Source organism: Podarcis vaucheri (genome assembly GCF_965113315.1).
Source record: "Podarcis vaucheri genome assembly, chromosome: 10".
NCBI lineage: Eukaryota > Metazoa > Chordata > Lepidosauria > Squamata > Lacertidae > Podarcis > Podarcis vaucheri.
Window position 1 is genome coordinate 61179963 of NC_138748.1, and position 16924 is coordinate 61196886.

At 44.7% G+C, this 16924-nt stretch overlaps 1 protein-coding gene across 2 annotated transcripts in view; it reads left to right on the plus strand.

The window, feature by feature from the left end:
- Nucleotides 1-281: 281 nt before the first annotated feature.
- Nucleotides 282-16924, plus strand: part of SLCO1C1 (solute carrier organic anion transporter family member 1C1) — a 32495-nt gene continuing 15852 nt past the window's right edge. The window contains exons 1-10 of one of the 2 annotated variants that reach the window (XM_082238897.1): nucleotides 282-755; nucleotides 3348-3499; nucleotides 5105-5246; nucleotides 5336-5468; nucleotides 6259-6335; nucleotides 6503-6649; nucleotides 7146-7244; nucleotides 8192-8437; nucleotides 8714-8878; nucleotides 12869-13064. In XM_082238897.1, the coding sequence (XP_082095023.1) occupies nucleotides 3371-3499; nucleotides 5105-5246; nucleotides 5336-5468; nucleotides 6259-6335; nucleotides 6503-6649; nucleotides 7146-7244; nucleotides 8192-8437; nucleotides 8714-8878; nucleotides 12869-13064 (1334 nt within the window). In that variant the 5' untranslated portion in view covers nucleotides 282-755; nucleotides 3348-3370. Of the gene's footprint in view, nucleotides 756-3347; nucleotides 3500-5104; nucleotides 5247-5335; nucleotides 5469-6213; nucleotides 6336-6502; nucleotides 6650-7145; nucleotides 7245-8191; nucleotides 8438-8713; nucleotides 8879-12868; nucleotides 13065-16924 lie in introns of both variants that reach the window. The other variant, XM_082238896.1, reaches the window with a different exon arrangement.

The window sequence follows — 16924 nt, forward strand, 5'->3', positions numbered from 1 at the left end:
ATGACTGGTAATGGAGATATGCACATTTTCTAGTCCTGATTTCCCCCGCTACCCAAGAAAGAAAGAAAGAAAAGCTGCAACGTTGTTCAAAACATTACAAGACCTAATAAGGAAGCTTCCCATTAAATAACGGGGGGGGGGGGTGCTGGCTTTGCAGAGAGATTTCCGTGTAGGCAGAAGAAAGTTTCTTCGTTACACCATCCGCCCTCCCCTTTGGTTGGCAGGTTCCCCCCCATGAAGTCTTTTATTTCCTGGGAACCAGCAATTAAGAAGATCAGGGCTTTAGAAGGAAAGGAGAGAGGGAGAGAGAGGGAGAGAAAGAAAGAAAGCTTTATCACATGCATGCTGTCCAACTTGCTACATGTCGCGAAGAAAGATCTCAAGAACTTTTAAAACCATTTCTGCTGTGAAGAATTCCAGCTCCTGCTTTGCTCATGTCCTTTGTGTGTCCTGGAATTTGTAGTGGGGGAGAAGAAAGACCAGACTTGAAGGTGGAGGAGTAAACAAGAAAAGACCGAGTGAGAGGGTGATACTGACCACACAGGCAAAACAAAGAACTGTTCTCCCCACCCCTTCGGTCTTTCTTGTCTCCTCTTTCTACCTCCAGATATAAGATCTACCTCACTGCATCGTGTCTCAGACTGGGGTTTCGCTTGAGATTCTTCCATTTTAAGGCTAGGAGAAGAGATACATATTTGTTTCTGAGTTCACCCCCAGAAAAGAACTACCAGGGACTGGAGGTCGCTACTGCCAAGGTAAGGTTGTGTCTTCATCCGCTCTGCCTTCAACCTCTTCTCAAAAGTTGTCTGTCTTCTTTGTGGACAGAGGCCTTTCTCCTCTCATCACCTGTGAGTAAGAAAACACACACACATTCATTCATTCATTCATTTATTCATTCATTTCATTCAATCAACTAAGGGGACTGTCTAGAAATATGACTTTTTCTATAATGTCAGTACTTACAAAGAAACGAATGGTTCTTTAGAGAAAGTTGTTGTCAAGGAGGGAATGGGGAAGCTATCATTTGCAATCGTTTATTGGTCATGGCAAAAGCTTGAAAATGATTCAGATTAACGTGAAAGCCACTGCATGAATGGAAAGCTCTTGTGCCTTTGGCGTTCTCACTGATACTTTAGAATTTTTAGCAAAAGCACTGCTGTATGGTAAGTTCCTTGGAGGCAGGGACCTGCTCCTTTACTTTTTTTAGAACAATTTTAAAATTTATTTTTAAACAAATACAAAAACAAAAAAAACCCTGTTATCCTTAAAAGGGCAGTGTACATTGATGGCACTTTAGAAATCTTGATCATGGTTGCAGTTGTCATCATCAGCATTATTATTATTATTATTATTATTATTAATATCATTATTAACTGCAATCTTCTGAAGTGTTCCTTTACAGTTATTAACACCAGGAACCACAATTTATTTATTTTTTTGCTTCTTCTTTTATTAAATTTGCATTCCAGTTCTTTGTCCAAAGATTGCAGGGAGGTTTACAACACAGAACACAAAAGTCAGTACATAAACACAGTATCTATTTAACACACACACACACACAAAAATCAGATGCAATTATAGTAAGAAATGCCTAACAAAATACAGATTCTTACCAACATCACAGCACGGTCCACAATATTTTAACATTTATTATTAATGTTTATGTTTTCAAAAGATGGAACTATTCAGAGAAGTTTGCTTTGGGAATAATAATAATAAAGGGATTTTAAATTGTTAAAGGTTCTTTTTAAAAACAACAACCACCGTGGAGCTCCTCAGAATGGCGCACTCTTTGAATGTTCATAGGCCCTCTGTCCTTCTGTTTGCTTCTTGGCGAAACCACTTCCCATTCAAACCACAGTTTGGGAACTTCTGGGGGTCGGGACTTTAGGTGGGACACCACGTTTTCAGAGTGGCAAGGGAGGCTTAAGTATCTTTTCAGCAGAGTGCTGGGTAGACTAGAGAAGTGAAGGTGTGTGGACCCGGGTGGAGAAGGTTGCAGCAGTCTAGCAAGAAGTGGCCATGGTATGAGCCAGAGTTTTTGTGAAGGGACAGAACAGCTATATTTTTGTCAGGCTATCTATTGATGTTTTTACTGGTGTTTTTATTGACATTATAATTTTGTATGCTCTATACCACCTTGCTGTATTTTTATGAAAGCGCAGCCTATAGATATTCCAATATTATGATATATCCACCTATTTCAGTATTGTCTATTCTGCTTATCAGGTCTCAAAAGAAGCCCTTCTCATCACTTGTTACCTTCTTTTAATTTGAGTAGTTGGGATGGCTACCGAGACCTTTCTGAATGCAAGGCAGGTGTTCTGCTACTGAGCTATGATCCCTGCAAAGGAGCCTGTCTGCTGCGTCTCTGCGTGATTATCTGCTCTGACTTTGAATCTTCCCTATCAGCCTTGGCTGGAGACAAGCTGTTCTGTCTCCATCTCTGCATCCAGTGTGACTAGGTGACAGGAGTGAGCCACGCAAGAACTCTGCGTAGACTTGTCGGAGTGTCAGCCTTAATGAGCACAGCCCCCCAGTAGGTCTTGCCCCATGGATCAGTTGCCGAGGCTGAAAGTCCCTGCCTCCCCACAGCCATCTAAGTTCCCACCTCTCCAGGGTTTCCACCCAAGCAATCAGAGACTGTGCCTATGTGAATTCAACCTCTCCTCCACCATCTTCATGCCTCTTCTGGTTCTAGGTGACCAGGGGGGAGGGGAGCTTGTCACAGCAGGAGGGGGAGACACCCGTGCCTCTTCACCAATTGGACTCATCTCTGCCTCTTGGCCGCCTTCTGCTTCAGCTTCTGCCTTTGATTCTAGACTTCTCTCTGCCACTGACTCTCCCAGCTCACTAAGTTCTGTTACCTCTTCAGCTTCCGACACCTCCTCCTCCCAGCCTTCTCCCTCTTCTCCATCTGATCACTCGTCATTTCCCCACTCCACAGGCTCTAAGCCATCTTTGCTTGGTGGTTCCTCCAACCATTCCTCTGTGTCCAACTAGTCCATGACTCCTAAGGCACAGCTGCAGCAGAAGTGTCTACCCTCTGAGGAGGTTGCCCACTGGATCTCTGAATGAGTCTTCCAGTTGGTGACTCCTGCAGAAACACGACAGGGAGAGTGTCCCCTGGGGGCAGGTCATTCTTCCTCCTATACCTACTCAAAAGTGCATTTCCAGGTGCAAAGTGAGCACCTTAGAGCATGTCCCATCCGGAAATGCTCTGTACCACACAGGTGTTCAGTTGATAATGTGATTCCTTAGGAAACATCTTTCACATTACAAGAAGATCTCCCTGGAAGTAATAACAATTAAAATGGTCTATATAACCATTTATTTATGTCTTTCAGATTGATTGAAAGGGAAAATTCCGATGGAGAATTCATCCAAAGAAAACACTCAGCTTTTTTCAAAAAACACAATCCTGCCCATTGACAGGTCTTCTTCAAGATCAGAATCCTCAGCTTCGAAGGAGAAAGGAACAATCTGTGGAGGAATGAAGGTATAGTATAAAAGAGCTGTGGATTGTGGCCTTGGCTCATTTGAAGGGGCTGAGAATTCGTCACTGGGCACATTATTTCCCTGATACTTTTCAGCCAAGCCTTTTCTTCTTACAACCCAACTCAATTACAAAGCATCCAATCCCAATCACAGCATCCATTTAAAGCTCATATTTTCTCCTGTGAACTGTTGTTTACCCCCTCACAGAGCTATGCTTCCCAACTAACCGGGGAATTGTAGCTCTGTGAGGGGAATAGGGGTCTCCTAAGAAGTCTCAGCACCCTTAACAAACTACACCTCCCAGAATTCTTTGGAGGAAGTTGCGGCTGTCAAAACTGGTACCATAGTTTTTCAATGTATGGTGTGAGAGCGGCCTAAGTCTGTCCCAATAAAAATGGAGCCCAAACTGAAGTTTGCTGCCAGTTTGGTACTGTGGAAGTGAGTTGGGGGAAAGAATTGTTCAGTGCCTGTCAGGTGTTCAGCTTGGCTGACGGAAAACAGCACTTCAGACTTTGGAAATCATCAAGGCATCTCTGAACTTGTGTTATCGTTGGTGCGGGTGAGTCGTATTGCAAGACATGCACACAGCAAACTTGCACACAGAGGTCAACACCTTTTCCCGGCACCAGAGCACATGCTGACACAAAGAGACCAAATCGTCTCGTCCAAGTCTCGGTGCAGAGTGGCACTTAACTACTTCCCCGGTTTGGAGAATTAAAAGCAAGTTGTGTTCATTAAACTTGCATTATGAGACAAATAAGATCATTCCCCCCCTCTGCCTGCTTCAGAGGTAATCCGATTCCTTCACTGAATAAACCTTCAGTTGCCACTGAGCCATTAAGGAAGCAGCTTATTGCCTCCAAAAATAGACAGACAATCATATTAAAGCGCCAGCAATTTCCCCAGGGTTGGCGTTCTCTCTGCGCTGCATATAGGATTGCTGGCTAACCAGAAAAAAGGAGGCTTTTTGTTGTTGTCGTCAATGGATTTCAGCTATTTTAACAGGTCAGGGACATGGAAACTCAAGCCCAGGGGCCAAGCCTCTCTATCTGGCCCTCAGGACTTTTCCTACACCACACCCATTCCCTAGCCACACCCCTCACTGGCCCTGCTCCCAACCCCACTCCACACCAGACCCAGGAGAAACTGGGCTTTATACCCCAGGAAACCAGGGAAATTTACCACTGGGTCTTAACTCTTGGATCTGCCCCCTGTGCCCAGGAATCTCTGCTCCTAGGCATCCTTCAGATACCAGACCTTTATTTTAAAAATTCCTGCTGCTGGAAGAATGAGAAAGATCCAGTACCTAATTGTGCATATTAGGGAAGATTACATATGGGAAAATGTTCATATAGTACAATAAATCCACACTAAAATCCTAATGAATTTTCATGGTTATTTTTAAATTGAAGATATTTTGATGCAATCATGTAATTGTTATTTTGTAATTATTTTTTGTAATTATTTTTTGTATTGATTTTAGAGCTGTGAACCACTTAGAATCCGTACTAGCATTTAAGTGGTATATCAATCAATCAATCAATCAATCAATCCAACACTGGTGAAACATTTTTAAAGCGCTGCCTCGTCTGTTTCCTCATTGCAGATTTTTCTTGCTGCGTTATCGTTCGTTTACTTTGCGAAAGCTCTGTCAGGAAGTTACCTGAAAAGTACCATCACCCAAATAGAAAAAAGATTTGATATCCCTTCGTCCCTGGTTGGCCTGATAGATGGCAGCTTTGAAATTGGTATGTGACACACACAGCAAGATTTTGTTGCTATATAGGCAGATGACGAGCTAAGTGTGCCTAAGTTAGTTTCTCCTTGCTTCTTAAAGGGAACCTTTTAATAATAATCCTGGTCAGCTACTTCGGAGCCAAACTTCATAGGCCAAAGATCATCGGAGCCGGTTGCCTGATCATGTCATTCGGAACATTTTTGATAGCCATGCCGCAGTTCTTTATGGGACAGTAAGTACACCACAATTTGTAGCAAACAAATGTGTAAAGCTTAAACGTTCAGGGGTGAGTGCCATTGCTTGTGTAGATAAAATTGCACAATTCATGCTTAGAGAAACTCCAAGGTTTGCAGAACTATGGGCAACTTGGGGGGAAGGGCACGATACAATATGATACGATATGATAATCTTTATTGTCATTGTCCCATACAGAACAGCGAAATTGAAAAAAATCTATGGGGAGGGGGAGCCAGAGAACAGTCTGAGAGTGCTGAATGGCCATGTAATGTTGAGTGGCTGTTGGAGGGACCCGCCACCCAGAAAAACAGGTGGAAAAATAAATGGAATAGAGTATTCTTTTAAAGGGGGGCATGTCTGGCTGGCTTGTATTTCATACTGCAATGTTTTGCAGTCTTTTTATAGGAAACAATTTATATGAGGGTGACTTAGAATGGAAAATAAGATTCTCTCCCTATGGGATTCCAGTTTTGCCACTTGTGGCACCATGCAGCTCATGTTGACAGCTGTGGAAATTCAGTACAGGGTACAATACGGCGACCAAGACTCAAGCCGGCTCTACCATTAGGCAGAATGAGGTTCACCACCATAGTTCATATACATGAACTATTCGTTTCAGTGTAGCCCTTGCCTTCAGTTCAGGTAGCCTTCAACAGGAGCCTGGAATAAGCTTAAATATATACCCCCCCCACCGTGTAACAGGTGGTAACTCTGTAAAGAAACTGTTGGTTTTTACACAGCTATAGGTATGAGATATTTTCTTCCTCCTCCAATTCAACTGTCAGCATCTCCCCGTGTCTCCAGGATCAGAACCAGCTGCCTGTCTCTGTCTTGGAAAGAGCTCAGGCGCAAATCCATGCAGGTAAGGATAAAAAAATAATGGCAGCACTGCTCCAAGAAATATAATGTTTTGGTGTGGTTTGATGGGAAAGGGTGTGTATATGTTGAAAGTCCCATTAGTTTAATTAGTGTATTAGGGGAGAATGATGTCAAAATACAAATGTCGGTCTCTTGGGTTTGTGCGAACAGGGTGTGAAAAGGAAGCTGGAATTTCCATGTGGATTTACGTCTTGCTGGGAAATCTGCTACGTGGAATTGGGGAAACCCCGATCCAGCCTTTGGGGATTGCGTACATTGATGACCACGCCACAGAAGAGAGCGCAGCCTTTTACATTGGTATTTTGTTTTTCAAACCAGGTCGTATTTCTTCTCGTTTCTCCCTCTGCCATACCAGATGATTTGTCCATTCTTATTGACCAGGTCTGGGACACGGGTGGCGCTGTGGGTTAAACCACAGAGCTTAGGACTTGCCAATCAGAAGGTCAGCGGTTCGAATCCCAGCGATGGGGTGAGCTCCCGTATCTCGGCTCCTGCCAACCTAGCAGTTCGAAAGCACGTCAAAGTGCAAGTAGATAAATAGGTACCTCTCCGGCAGGAAGATAAGTGGCATTTCCATGCGCTGCTCTGGTTTGCCAGAAGCGGCTTAGACATGCTGGCCACCTGACCCAGAAGCTGTACACCAGTTCCCTCGGCCAATAAAGCAAGATGAACGCCGCAACCCCAGAGTCGGCCACAACTGGACCTAATGGTCAGGGATCCCTTTACCTTTATATTGACCAGGTCAAAGTGTAACTTTTCAGTCTTATATGCCTGTTCTGCTTCCTTTTCTCAGGGTGTGTGCAGACGGTTGCAATAATAGGCCCTATCTTTGGCTTCCTCCTGGGATCCTTATGTGCCACACTGTATGTTGACATCGGCTTTGTAGACATGGGTGAGTCTGAGCAAAGCTGCAATGAGTCTGTTGAACACATCCCAATCTCTGAGGTGGGTTTGGCTGAAAGGCCCTGGGTCATCCAGCGAGCTTCGTGGCCAAGTGGAGATTTGAACCCTGGGCTCCTCCGTCCTAGTCTTCTTCTTTTTTTAATATAAAATTTAGTTTTTATTAGTTTTTTAACATACCATTTTCAACAATAATTAAACATACTTTTACATCTTATTCAATTTTTTTGACTTCCATCAGTCCTGTCTGAAAATGTTCCAATCTAATCTCTTATTATGCATTTCTTATTTTCCCTATTACATTTCAAACTCATAACCATACCTCTATCTTTTTCTACTTTGTAACACTTCTCATATTTCTCCTTACAAAACTTCTTGTAGTCCTACTAGCGTAATTTTTTTATTACAGTTGCTCTTCAAATAATTCATATACTTCGTCCAATCTTCTGTACTTCATATACTTCGTCCAATCTTCTCGCCCCGCAGGTTTTGAATCCTTCCTGTCATTTTGTCCAATTCTGCATAGTCCATTAATTTCGTCTGCCATTCTTCTTTCTTCGGAATTTCTTCTTCCTTACATTTCTGGGCTAACAGTACTCTTGCCACTGTGGTTACATATAAGAACAATTTAACATCTTGCCTATTAATGTCTTGGCCTATAATACCAAGTAAAAATGCTTCTGGTTTTTTTAAGAATATATATTTCAACATCTTTTTCATCTCATTATATATCATTTCCCAGAAGTTCTTTACTTTCTTACATTCCCACCACATATGATAAAATGTTCCTTCTTTTCCTTTACATTTCCAACATTTATTATTTGTCATACATTTTAGCTAATTTCTCTGGTGTAATAACCTCCGTCCTAGTCTTGACACTCTGACCACTGAACCATTCCTACTGGTGGCTGATGTCTTCATTTCTTCCTCCCTCCTCAGACAGCATAAGCATAACTCACAAGGACTCCCAATGGGTAGGAGCTTGGTGGCTTGGCTATTTAATAGCCGGGGTGGTCAGCATCCTTGCCGCTATTCCTTTCTGGTTCTTACCGAAACATCTTCCAAGACCAGACACCCGAAAGGATTCCAGCACTTCCTCTGAGCAGTCCAAGTTCATCAACGAAGATAACAGAGAACACCGCATCACCTACCAAGAGCAAGTGAAGTTTATCGAGATGGCTAGAGGTGAGGCCATGTGGCTGGTGAACTGAGTCACATTCAGACTTTATAAAATCTCTTTTTTCAAATCAGCTAGTTTGGTAACAGTCTCTACTAATTACCCTGCCTGGCTTTCCTACCCTTGGGTGATGAACCATCAAATGAGCGCATTGAGGATGTGGCTGAACCACATTGCATTGTGTTGGAATATTCCGAACCCTGCGAGGTCTTTGAAAACAATTTTGCATTGCATGTTGTTTTCCAGTCACTTTGTCAACAGCAGGCCACCGTTTTGTTTTGCAGATTTCCTGCCGTCACTGAAAAGCCTCTTTGGGAATCCAGTGTATTTTTTATACCTCTGCTCCAGCATCACCCAGTTCAATTCTCTCATTGGTATGGTGACTTACAAAGCAAAATACATTGAGCAGCAGTTTGGGCAATCATCTTCGAAGACCAATTTTGTCATAGGTATGAATGCCGTGCTTTTTCAAAATGATTACCGTATTTTTCTGTGCATAACATGCCCCCATGTATAAGATGCCCCCTATTTTGGGGGACTACAAATTAAGAAAATGAGGGGAGATTGCCCAGAGTTTTTTTTAGGGGGGATTGCAAAAAATAGCTCACCCACATGATCTGCATGGCCACTCGCATGCGTCACAATAGCCGCTTACTGTCTGTTCCCTCGCCGGCAGAAGCCGGCAGTTGTCTTCCCAATTGATGCAGCAGCAGCCAATCAACAACAACCCTTGCCGCAGCCACCAATAGCACACCCAATATCCACTGACAATCTCCGGATTGTGGCAGCAGCCAATCACACGTCCCCCCATGCACTATCTGTGTATAAGACAAGCCCAAATTTTGAACCTTATTTTTTAGTAAAAAAACCCACCTCGTCTGATACACAGAAAAGTACGGCATGTAAATAGATGCCACTCTGTGCTAGCTTTGCTGAGTGGGAGCTAGGTATGGAAACAAAGCCTGCTTTTTGGGTCAGAGTTTTCTTTGGGTATGTCAAAGGCTGCAGAATTGTGAGGCAAACATGGAGTTTCTTATATAGTGCCACTGTATTCTGCTCTGGTCAGACCTCACCTGGAGTACTGTGTCCAGTTCTGGGCACCACAGTTCAAGAAGGACACTGACAAACTGGAACGTGTCCAGAGGAGGGCAACCAAAATGGTCAAAGGCCTGGAAACGATGCCTTATGAGGAACGGCTAAGGGAGCTGGGCATGTTTAGCCTGGAGAAGAGGAGGTTAAGGGGTGATATGATAGCCATGTTCAAATATAGAAAAGGATGTCACATAGAGGAGGGAGAAAGGTTGTTTTCTGCTGCTCCAGAGAAGCGGACACGGAGCAATGGATCCAAACTACAAGAAAGAAGATTCCACCTAAACATTAGGAAGAACTTCCTGACAGTAAGAGCTGTTTGACAGTGGAATTTGCTGCCAAGGAGTGTGGTGGAGTCTCCTACTTTGGAGGTCTTTAAGCAGAGGCTTGACAACCATATGTCAGGAGTGCTCTGATGGTGTTTCCTGCTTGGCAGGGGGTTGGACTCGATGGCCCTTGTGGTCTCTTCCAACTCTATGATTCTATGATTCTATGATATACCGAGGGTTGAAGCCCATGCTAGTTCTATTCAAAATGCACCCAACTGAAAATAATATCCCTGTTGGACTTGGGTCCATTAATTTCAGTGGATCTGCTTTGAGCAGAACTTAGTTGGATGCAACCCAAGTGTTTTATTTTTGGACCAGCTGCGTTACACTTTGTTGTTCTCGTTCCTCGAAGATGGAAGTTGGAATTTCTTGGCATGGCACCTATTCAACTAGTATAATCTGTGAATGCTGTTTAGGAGGAGAAAAGGCACTCAGCAGCAATTATTGCCCATAGCACAGTGCCTTCCATTGTATGTCAAGCTTTTCTTAGTGCTAAGCCGCTAGCTATGTGTGAAACAATTTAAGATTATGCAAAGCAGAGGAAGTGCCACTTGAGAAGAATAGGCAAAAGGTTTATTGCTGTTACTATAGGACAACAGTCACTGATCCGGTGCCCTCCAGACTTTTTGGACTGTTGACCATGCTGGTTGGGGCTGGTGGGAGTTATAGCTCAAAACATCCAGTGGGGACGAGGTTGGCAAAGACTGCTATAGCATAATAATGCAAGACACCCAGACAGGTCCCGATATGTTGTCTTTGGACAGTAGGGAGATAAGAGGGGGTGGGGGGGGTGGAGAAAAAATGGTCCACCTCAGATATTTCCACATTCAGCAACTATAAAAGTATATTAAAACTAGAGGGGGTTTCCCAGTGCTACCAAAACATATTGTGATTTTTAAATGGACAGTGTACCGTATTTTTCGCTCCATATGGCACCTGACCATAAGACACACCTAGTTTTTAGAGGGGGAATGCAAGAAAAAAATTATTTTTAAAGGGAGCGCTGAGCAGAGCCTGTATGCATCCCAGACTCTGCTCTGCGCCCCCTTTCACGAGCCGCATGGAGCGTGTGTAGGCTGACGGGCTGCCCTTCTCCCTCCTTGGGGGAAAAGCCCCCAAGAGCCGCACACATGCTCCACGCGGCTTGTGAATGAGCGTGCGGCTCTTGGGCACTTTTCCAGGAGGTGGGGGAAGGGACTGAGGGGCTGCCCTCTGTCCCTTCCCCCACCTCCCGCAAAAGCCCCCAAGAGCCACACACCCTTTAAAGAGCGCACGACTCTTGTGGGCTTTTCCCCGAGGAGGGAGGAGGGACTGATGTGGCCATGCTCTCAGGGGCTTTCCCCGCCTTCCTCCCGCCTGCATTCGCTCCATAAAACGCACACACATTTCCCCTTCCTTTTAGGAGAGAAAAAGTGTGTCTTGTGGAGCGAAAAATACAGTAATTTATAAGCTTGGACCCATCGTGCCAAAGAAAGGTGTGAAGTCAGACCAAAGTCACCATATTGAATCAAAATGGCACCTGGCATCCAAACTTCAATTATCCTCTAGTGCAGGCACGTCCAACTTCCAAGAGACTGCAATCTACTCCCACTTTTAAAAGACTGGCAGTAATCTACCCATCAAAGTTGTTGAGCTTTTTTTGGGGGGGGAAGGATTGTCCTTTTGGACACCCCTGCTCTAGTGGATATCAGGGTTAATTCTAAACAGGGGTGAGCAACATAAGACCTGGCAGGAGTGCCAGCTTGGCCCTGTAACTGTAGGTGCCTGGAGCCATGGGTGCCATGCACCGTGCATGGCCCTAGCACTGAAATTTGTGGGTACCTTAATGCAAGAGCACCCAGAGCCCCAGGGATTTGGTACCTATGAGGCCCAGGGACCAGCTCCAGCCCTCCCAGCTTCTCTATTTGACCCTGAGAACTCTCCCCCCCCCAGCCACATTTCTTACTTGCTGTGTTTCATATCCTCCCTGAAACATTCTTCTTGGCTGGAATGTGTCTTAACTCTGATATTGCTTGTTGCTTGCCTGGGTAGAGACTAGAGAAGGGCCTCTGAGTGTGTGCAGGAACTCGACTATTGCATAAAGGCAAAACTGACATGATATGCTCCACGAGCGTTTCCCTCTGGGTCTAATTCAGAAGGTATGGAATACCAAAATCATGTACAAGTGCAATACGGAATGTGTCTCAAAGCCAAAGTTCCATCCATATGACCATTCATTCAAGAGAATTGAATGATTTTTACACAGCTGAGGCACTGCTACTGCAATTTGGGTGACTGAGGGCAACAGTACAACACTCCCGGGGATGTGAATAGGTTCCCCCCCCCCCAGTCTGTGGATTATCCTTTAGCAAGAAGTACACTTGTAGGAAATCAGCCCTGAGTGCTCACTGGAAGGACAGATCCTGAAGCTGAGGCTCCAATACTTTGGTCACATCATGAGAAGAGAAGAGAAGGCTCCCTGGAAAAGACCCTGATGTTGGGAAAGATGGAGGGCACAAGGAGAAGGGGACGACAGAGGACGAGATGGTTGGACAGTGTTCTCAAAGCTACCAACATGAGTTTGACCAAACTGCGGGAGGCAGTGGAAGACAGGAGTGCCTGGCATGCTCTGGTCCATGGGGTCACGAAGAGTCGGACACGACTAAACAACAACAACACTTGTAGAGATTCTTTGCTCTTGATTGAATGAATAACACTCATACACTTGTACCTGATTTTGATATTGCATGCATTATGTAAAAACTATATTTAACGAAACGGACACTTGGTGGAATGTAAATGTCTTATTTTTACATTTTGCCTTTGGGAAATTCTATATAATTACATACAGAATTATGTGAGCCGTGTTTCTGTATTTCTCTATATTCCTTTGTGTTGCGTTCCTACGGAAGGAGCAATAACTGGTACTGGCTGCTTTTTAAATTTTTTATTGGGCTACCAGAATTTTTCAGGGGAATTATGTAGGTTGCTAAAAACGAGACCGCACCGTATTGATTTTCCTCTTTGTTTGAGGGGCTGTAGGTCTCATCAATATCCCTGCTGTGGCTTTGGGGATATTCTCCGGAGGCCTGATCATGAAGAAATTCAGGCTGAACGTTTTGGGGGCGGCCAAGTTGTCCCTGGGATCCTCTTTCTTTGGCTACCTCCTCCTCCTGCTGCTCTTTGCCATTGGCTGCAAGAATGTCGATGTGGCAGGCCTGACCGTCTCCTACAAAGGGTATGTTCAACTGGCCTGGGGCTGGGCTGGGGAGTGGCTTTGGTGAAATGCTGTTCGAAATGGACTTGCAAGAGCACCTTCTTCTTATACAGTGGTACCTCTGGTTGCGAAGGGGATCCATTCCGGAGGCCCATTTGCAACATGAAAAGAGTGCAACCCGCAGTGGTGCGTCTGCGCATGTGCAGGTTGCGATTTGCCGTTTCTGTGCATGCGTGAGCGGCGAAACCCGGAAGAAACCCTTTCTGGTACTTCCGGGTCGCCGCAGGACGTAACCTGAAAGAACGTAACATGAGGCGGACGTAACATGAGTTATGACTGTACTTGTGTGGACTAACTTGACCGCTTTGATCTAGGGAACTCACAGCTTTCCAAGTGCCTCATCATTTTCAATCTGCACTGGCAAGAACTTGATTTTCATTAGTGTAGCGGCACCTGCTCTCTCGAACTCCCTGCCTTTTGAGATTAGGCAAGTGCCTTCATTGTTGTTTTTTTGATGTCTGCAAAAACGGTTCAGGTTAGCTTACTAATACATGTGCTTTCATTACATACATGTGTTTTTTAAAAAAATCTGTGGATTTTATCTATATTTATTATTTTCTTGCTATTTTTAATGAATGTTTTGTAACTGCTTAGAGACAGGGTTTTGCTTTTTTCTGATTCGGTGGTATATAAATTTTAGTAAATAATTAAAAAAAAGCTTTGAAAATATACTGCAGCTAATGTGCTGCTTTTCACTGCTACTGAAGTTTCCTTCAGGAACTGCAGCACACAGAGTCAACATGTGTGTGATCTGCTAGTTGTGTTCTCAGCCATGTGAATTTTTCAGACAGTCTTAGTACCAGCACCCTGCATTTAGAGCACTCTTGCGCCACTTTAAGGGGAAACACATCATGCTCCTTCTGGGGTAGTTCGCCCACCTTTGGTCACCATCCTGCACTCAACTGAGCCCTCACCTGTGGCTCCTAGAAGCTGTCAGCATGCAACAACACAGGAAGGGCTTCGACTGGGCAGCTAATCAAGTGAGGGTAGCTGATAGGTATTAAACTCTTGATGAGTTAGGGCAGGCATCCCCAAACTCGGTCCTCCAGATGTTTTATAATAATAATAATATTTTTTTTATTTATACCCCACCCTTCCCGGTTCAAAAACTGGGCTCAGGGCAGCTAACAACAAATTTAAAACACTTAAAAACACTTAATTATAAAAGCAGCATAAAATAGAGTATAAAATAAAATTCAAAAATTAAAAATCAATTAGATAATCCCCAGGGTTACAGTTTTTTGGGGGGACTACAATTTCCATCATCCCTGACCACCAGTCCTGTTAGCTGGGGATGATGGGAGTTGTAGTCCCAAAACATGTGGAGGGCTGAGTTTGGAGGTGCCTGAGTTTGGGGCTTCCCATGCATGCATGACAGATTGAGTGGATGAGACCAATAGTGGGTCCAACATTTAAGACAGTGGTTTCTGCATATCCTGCAGAGGGAAATGAGGGGCAGATGAGGCTTGTCAACCTGGAAGTGTAGCCCATCTAGGAGAAAGAAAACTCTAATCCTCAACCTCCTTCGCCTTATCTAAAGAGTAAATTCTGCACAAATCTGGAGTGGAGTCCCTAAGATGTTTGGATGGCGCCTTGTACGCCTCCTTCTGGCAACTCCTTCAGCCAAGCTGGTGTCAAACGTCTTGCTCTGCTTCCTTTGCATCACATCAGTGAGGTCGAGAGAGGGGGTCTTGTCATATGGGCAGCCCAAGACTTCCATACACACTGCCAAGGCTTGCACCTCAGGAAGGTCACTTTGGTGCTGCTAATGCAGCAATTTGATTTCACCCTCAGAGGCTCACTCCATTGCCTATCGAGACAGACAGATGCCAACAATTGTTGTTGTTGTTGTTTAGTCGTTTAGTCATGTCCGACATTTTGTGACCCCATGGACAAGAGTACGCCAGGCACCCCTGTCTTCCACTGCCTCCCGCAGTTTGGTCAAACTCATGCTGGTAGCTTCGAGAACACTGTCCACTATCTTGTCCTCTGTCGTCCCCTTCGCCTTGTGCCCTCCATCTTTCCCAACATCAGGGTCTTTTCCAGGGAGTCTTCTCTTCTCATGAGGTGGTCAAAGTATTGGAGCCTCAGCTTCAGGATCTGTCCTTCCAATGAGCACTCAGGGCTGATTTCCTTCAGAATGGATAGATTTGATCTTCTTGCAGTCCATGGGACTCTCAAGAGTCTCCTCCAGCACCATAATTCAAAAGCATCAATTCTTTGGCGATCAGCCTTCTTTATGGTCCAGCTCTCACTTCCATACATCACTACTGGGAAAACCATAGCTTTAACTATACGGACCTTTGTTGGCAAGGTGATGTCTCTGCTTTTTAAAAAAGTCACTGTTTCCCTCAAAGACTTCTGGGAGCTGTCGTTTGTTAAGGGTGCTGCCAAGAGCTACAAGGAAACCCGTATTCCCCTCACAGAGCTACAATTCCCCAAGTTCCCTGGGAAGAAGGGTTGATTGTTAAATCACTCTGGGAATTGTGACTCTGTGAGGGGAATAGGGGCCTCCGCACAATTCTCCGCACTCTCAGCAAACTACAATCCCCTGGATTGTTTCGGGGAAGGTATAATTCTTTAAAGTGGTATTTCATTGCTTTAAATGTACAGAGCAGAAGGGGCTTTAGTCAGATGGTAAATAGCTTTTCAAAAGATGCCCCCCCCCATACACACATTATATAAGCCCTCTAAAATTCTGACTCCGGAATCAGTATCCTGAAAGGAAAAACGATTTCCTCAGTCAACCCCTGGTCTCATAAACACAGCCTCTGGAGTACTGGAAATGTTAGCATCTTTGACTTCAGAGAGCTTGATGACAGCGCCTGGAACAGTAAACATGGAAAAGCTTTTCTCAGATAAAAGCATGTCATGTCCTTGAAAGCAGGCTTGTTGAGCATGTTCGACATTAGAGGCGGGGGACAAGGAAACAGAGCTTGAATCAATATCCAGTCCATAGGCCTTCCTGTAATCTTTTGAAAGGTTGTGGTAATCACTGTTGGCAGTGACCCCATCGAAAGAGACTAATATAGAGTGTCACATGGCTTTGCAGAGCTCCTATTGGCCATTCTTCGATGAAGCACTATTTCTGGAGTATTTTCTGATAACCTCTGCAACCTAGTCCTAGTCATTCATAGCCCTGTGCACCTAGAGCCAGGCGTAAGGAAACTTTTTGACTAGATAAAGACCGGTTCCCACCCCACAGACGAACACTGACAGGTGGGCTGTGAAACCCACTTGTCAATCGTGCAATGCCATTATGACATCATATACTGTAAAAATCCCTCACATGGATTTGGCGCTGCCTAGTGGACAACTGGGAACCGCAGTACAAGGGGCAGAATTCCCAAGGCACTGATTGTTAAAGCAGTTTTGGGAATTGTATTCCTGTGAGGGGAATTTATTGCTGTTGTTTAGTCGTTTAGTTGTGTCTGACTCTTCGTGACCCCATGGACCAGAGCACGCCAGGCACTCCTGTCCTCCACTGCCTCCCGCAGTTTGGTCAAACTCATGTTAGTAGCTTCAAGAACACCGTCCAACCATCTCGTCCTCTGTCGTCCCCTTCTCCTTGTGCCCTCCATCTTTCCCAACATCAGGGTCTAATCCAGGGAGTCTTCTCCTCTCATGAGGTGTCCAAAGTATTGGAGCCTCAGCTTCAGGATCTGTCCTTCCAGTGAGCACTCAGGGCTGATTTCCTTCAGAATGGAGAGGTTTGTTCTTCTTGCAGTCCATGGGACTCTCAAGAGTCTCCTCCAGCACCATAATTCAAAAGCATCAATTCTTCGGCGATCAGCCTTCTTTATGGTCCAGCTCTCACTTCC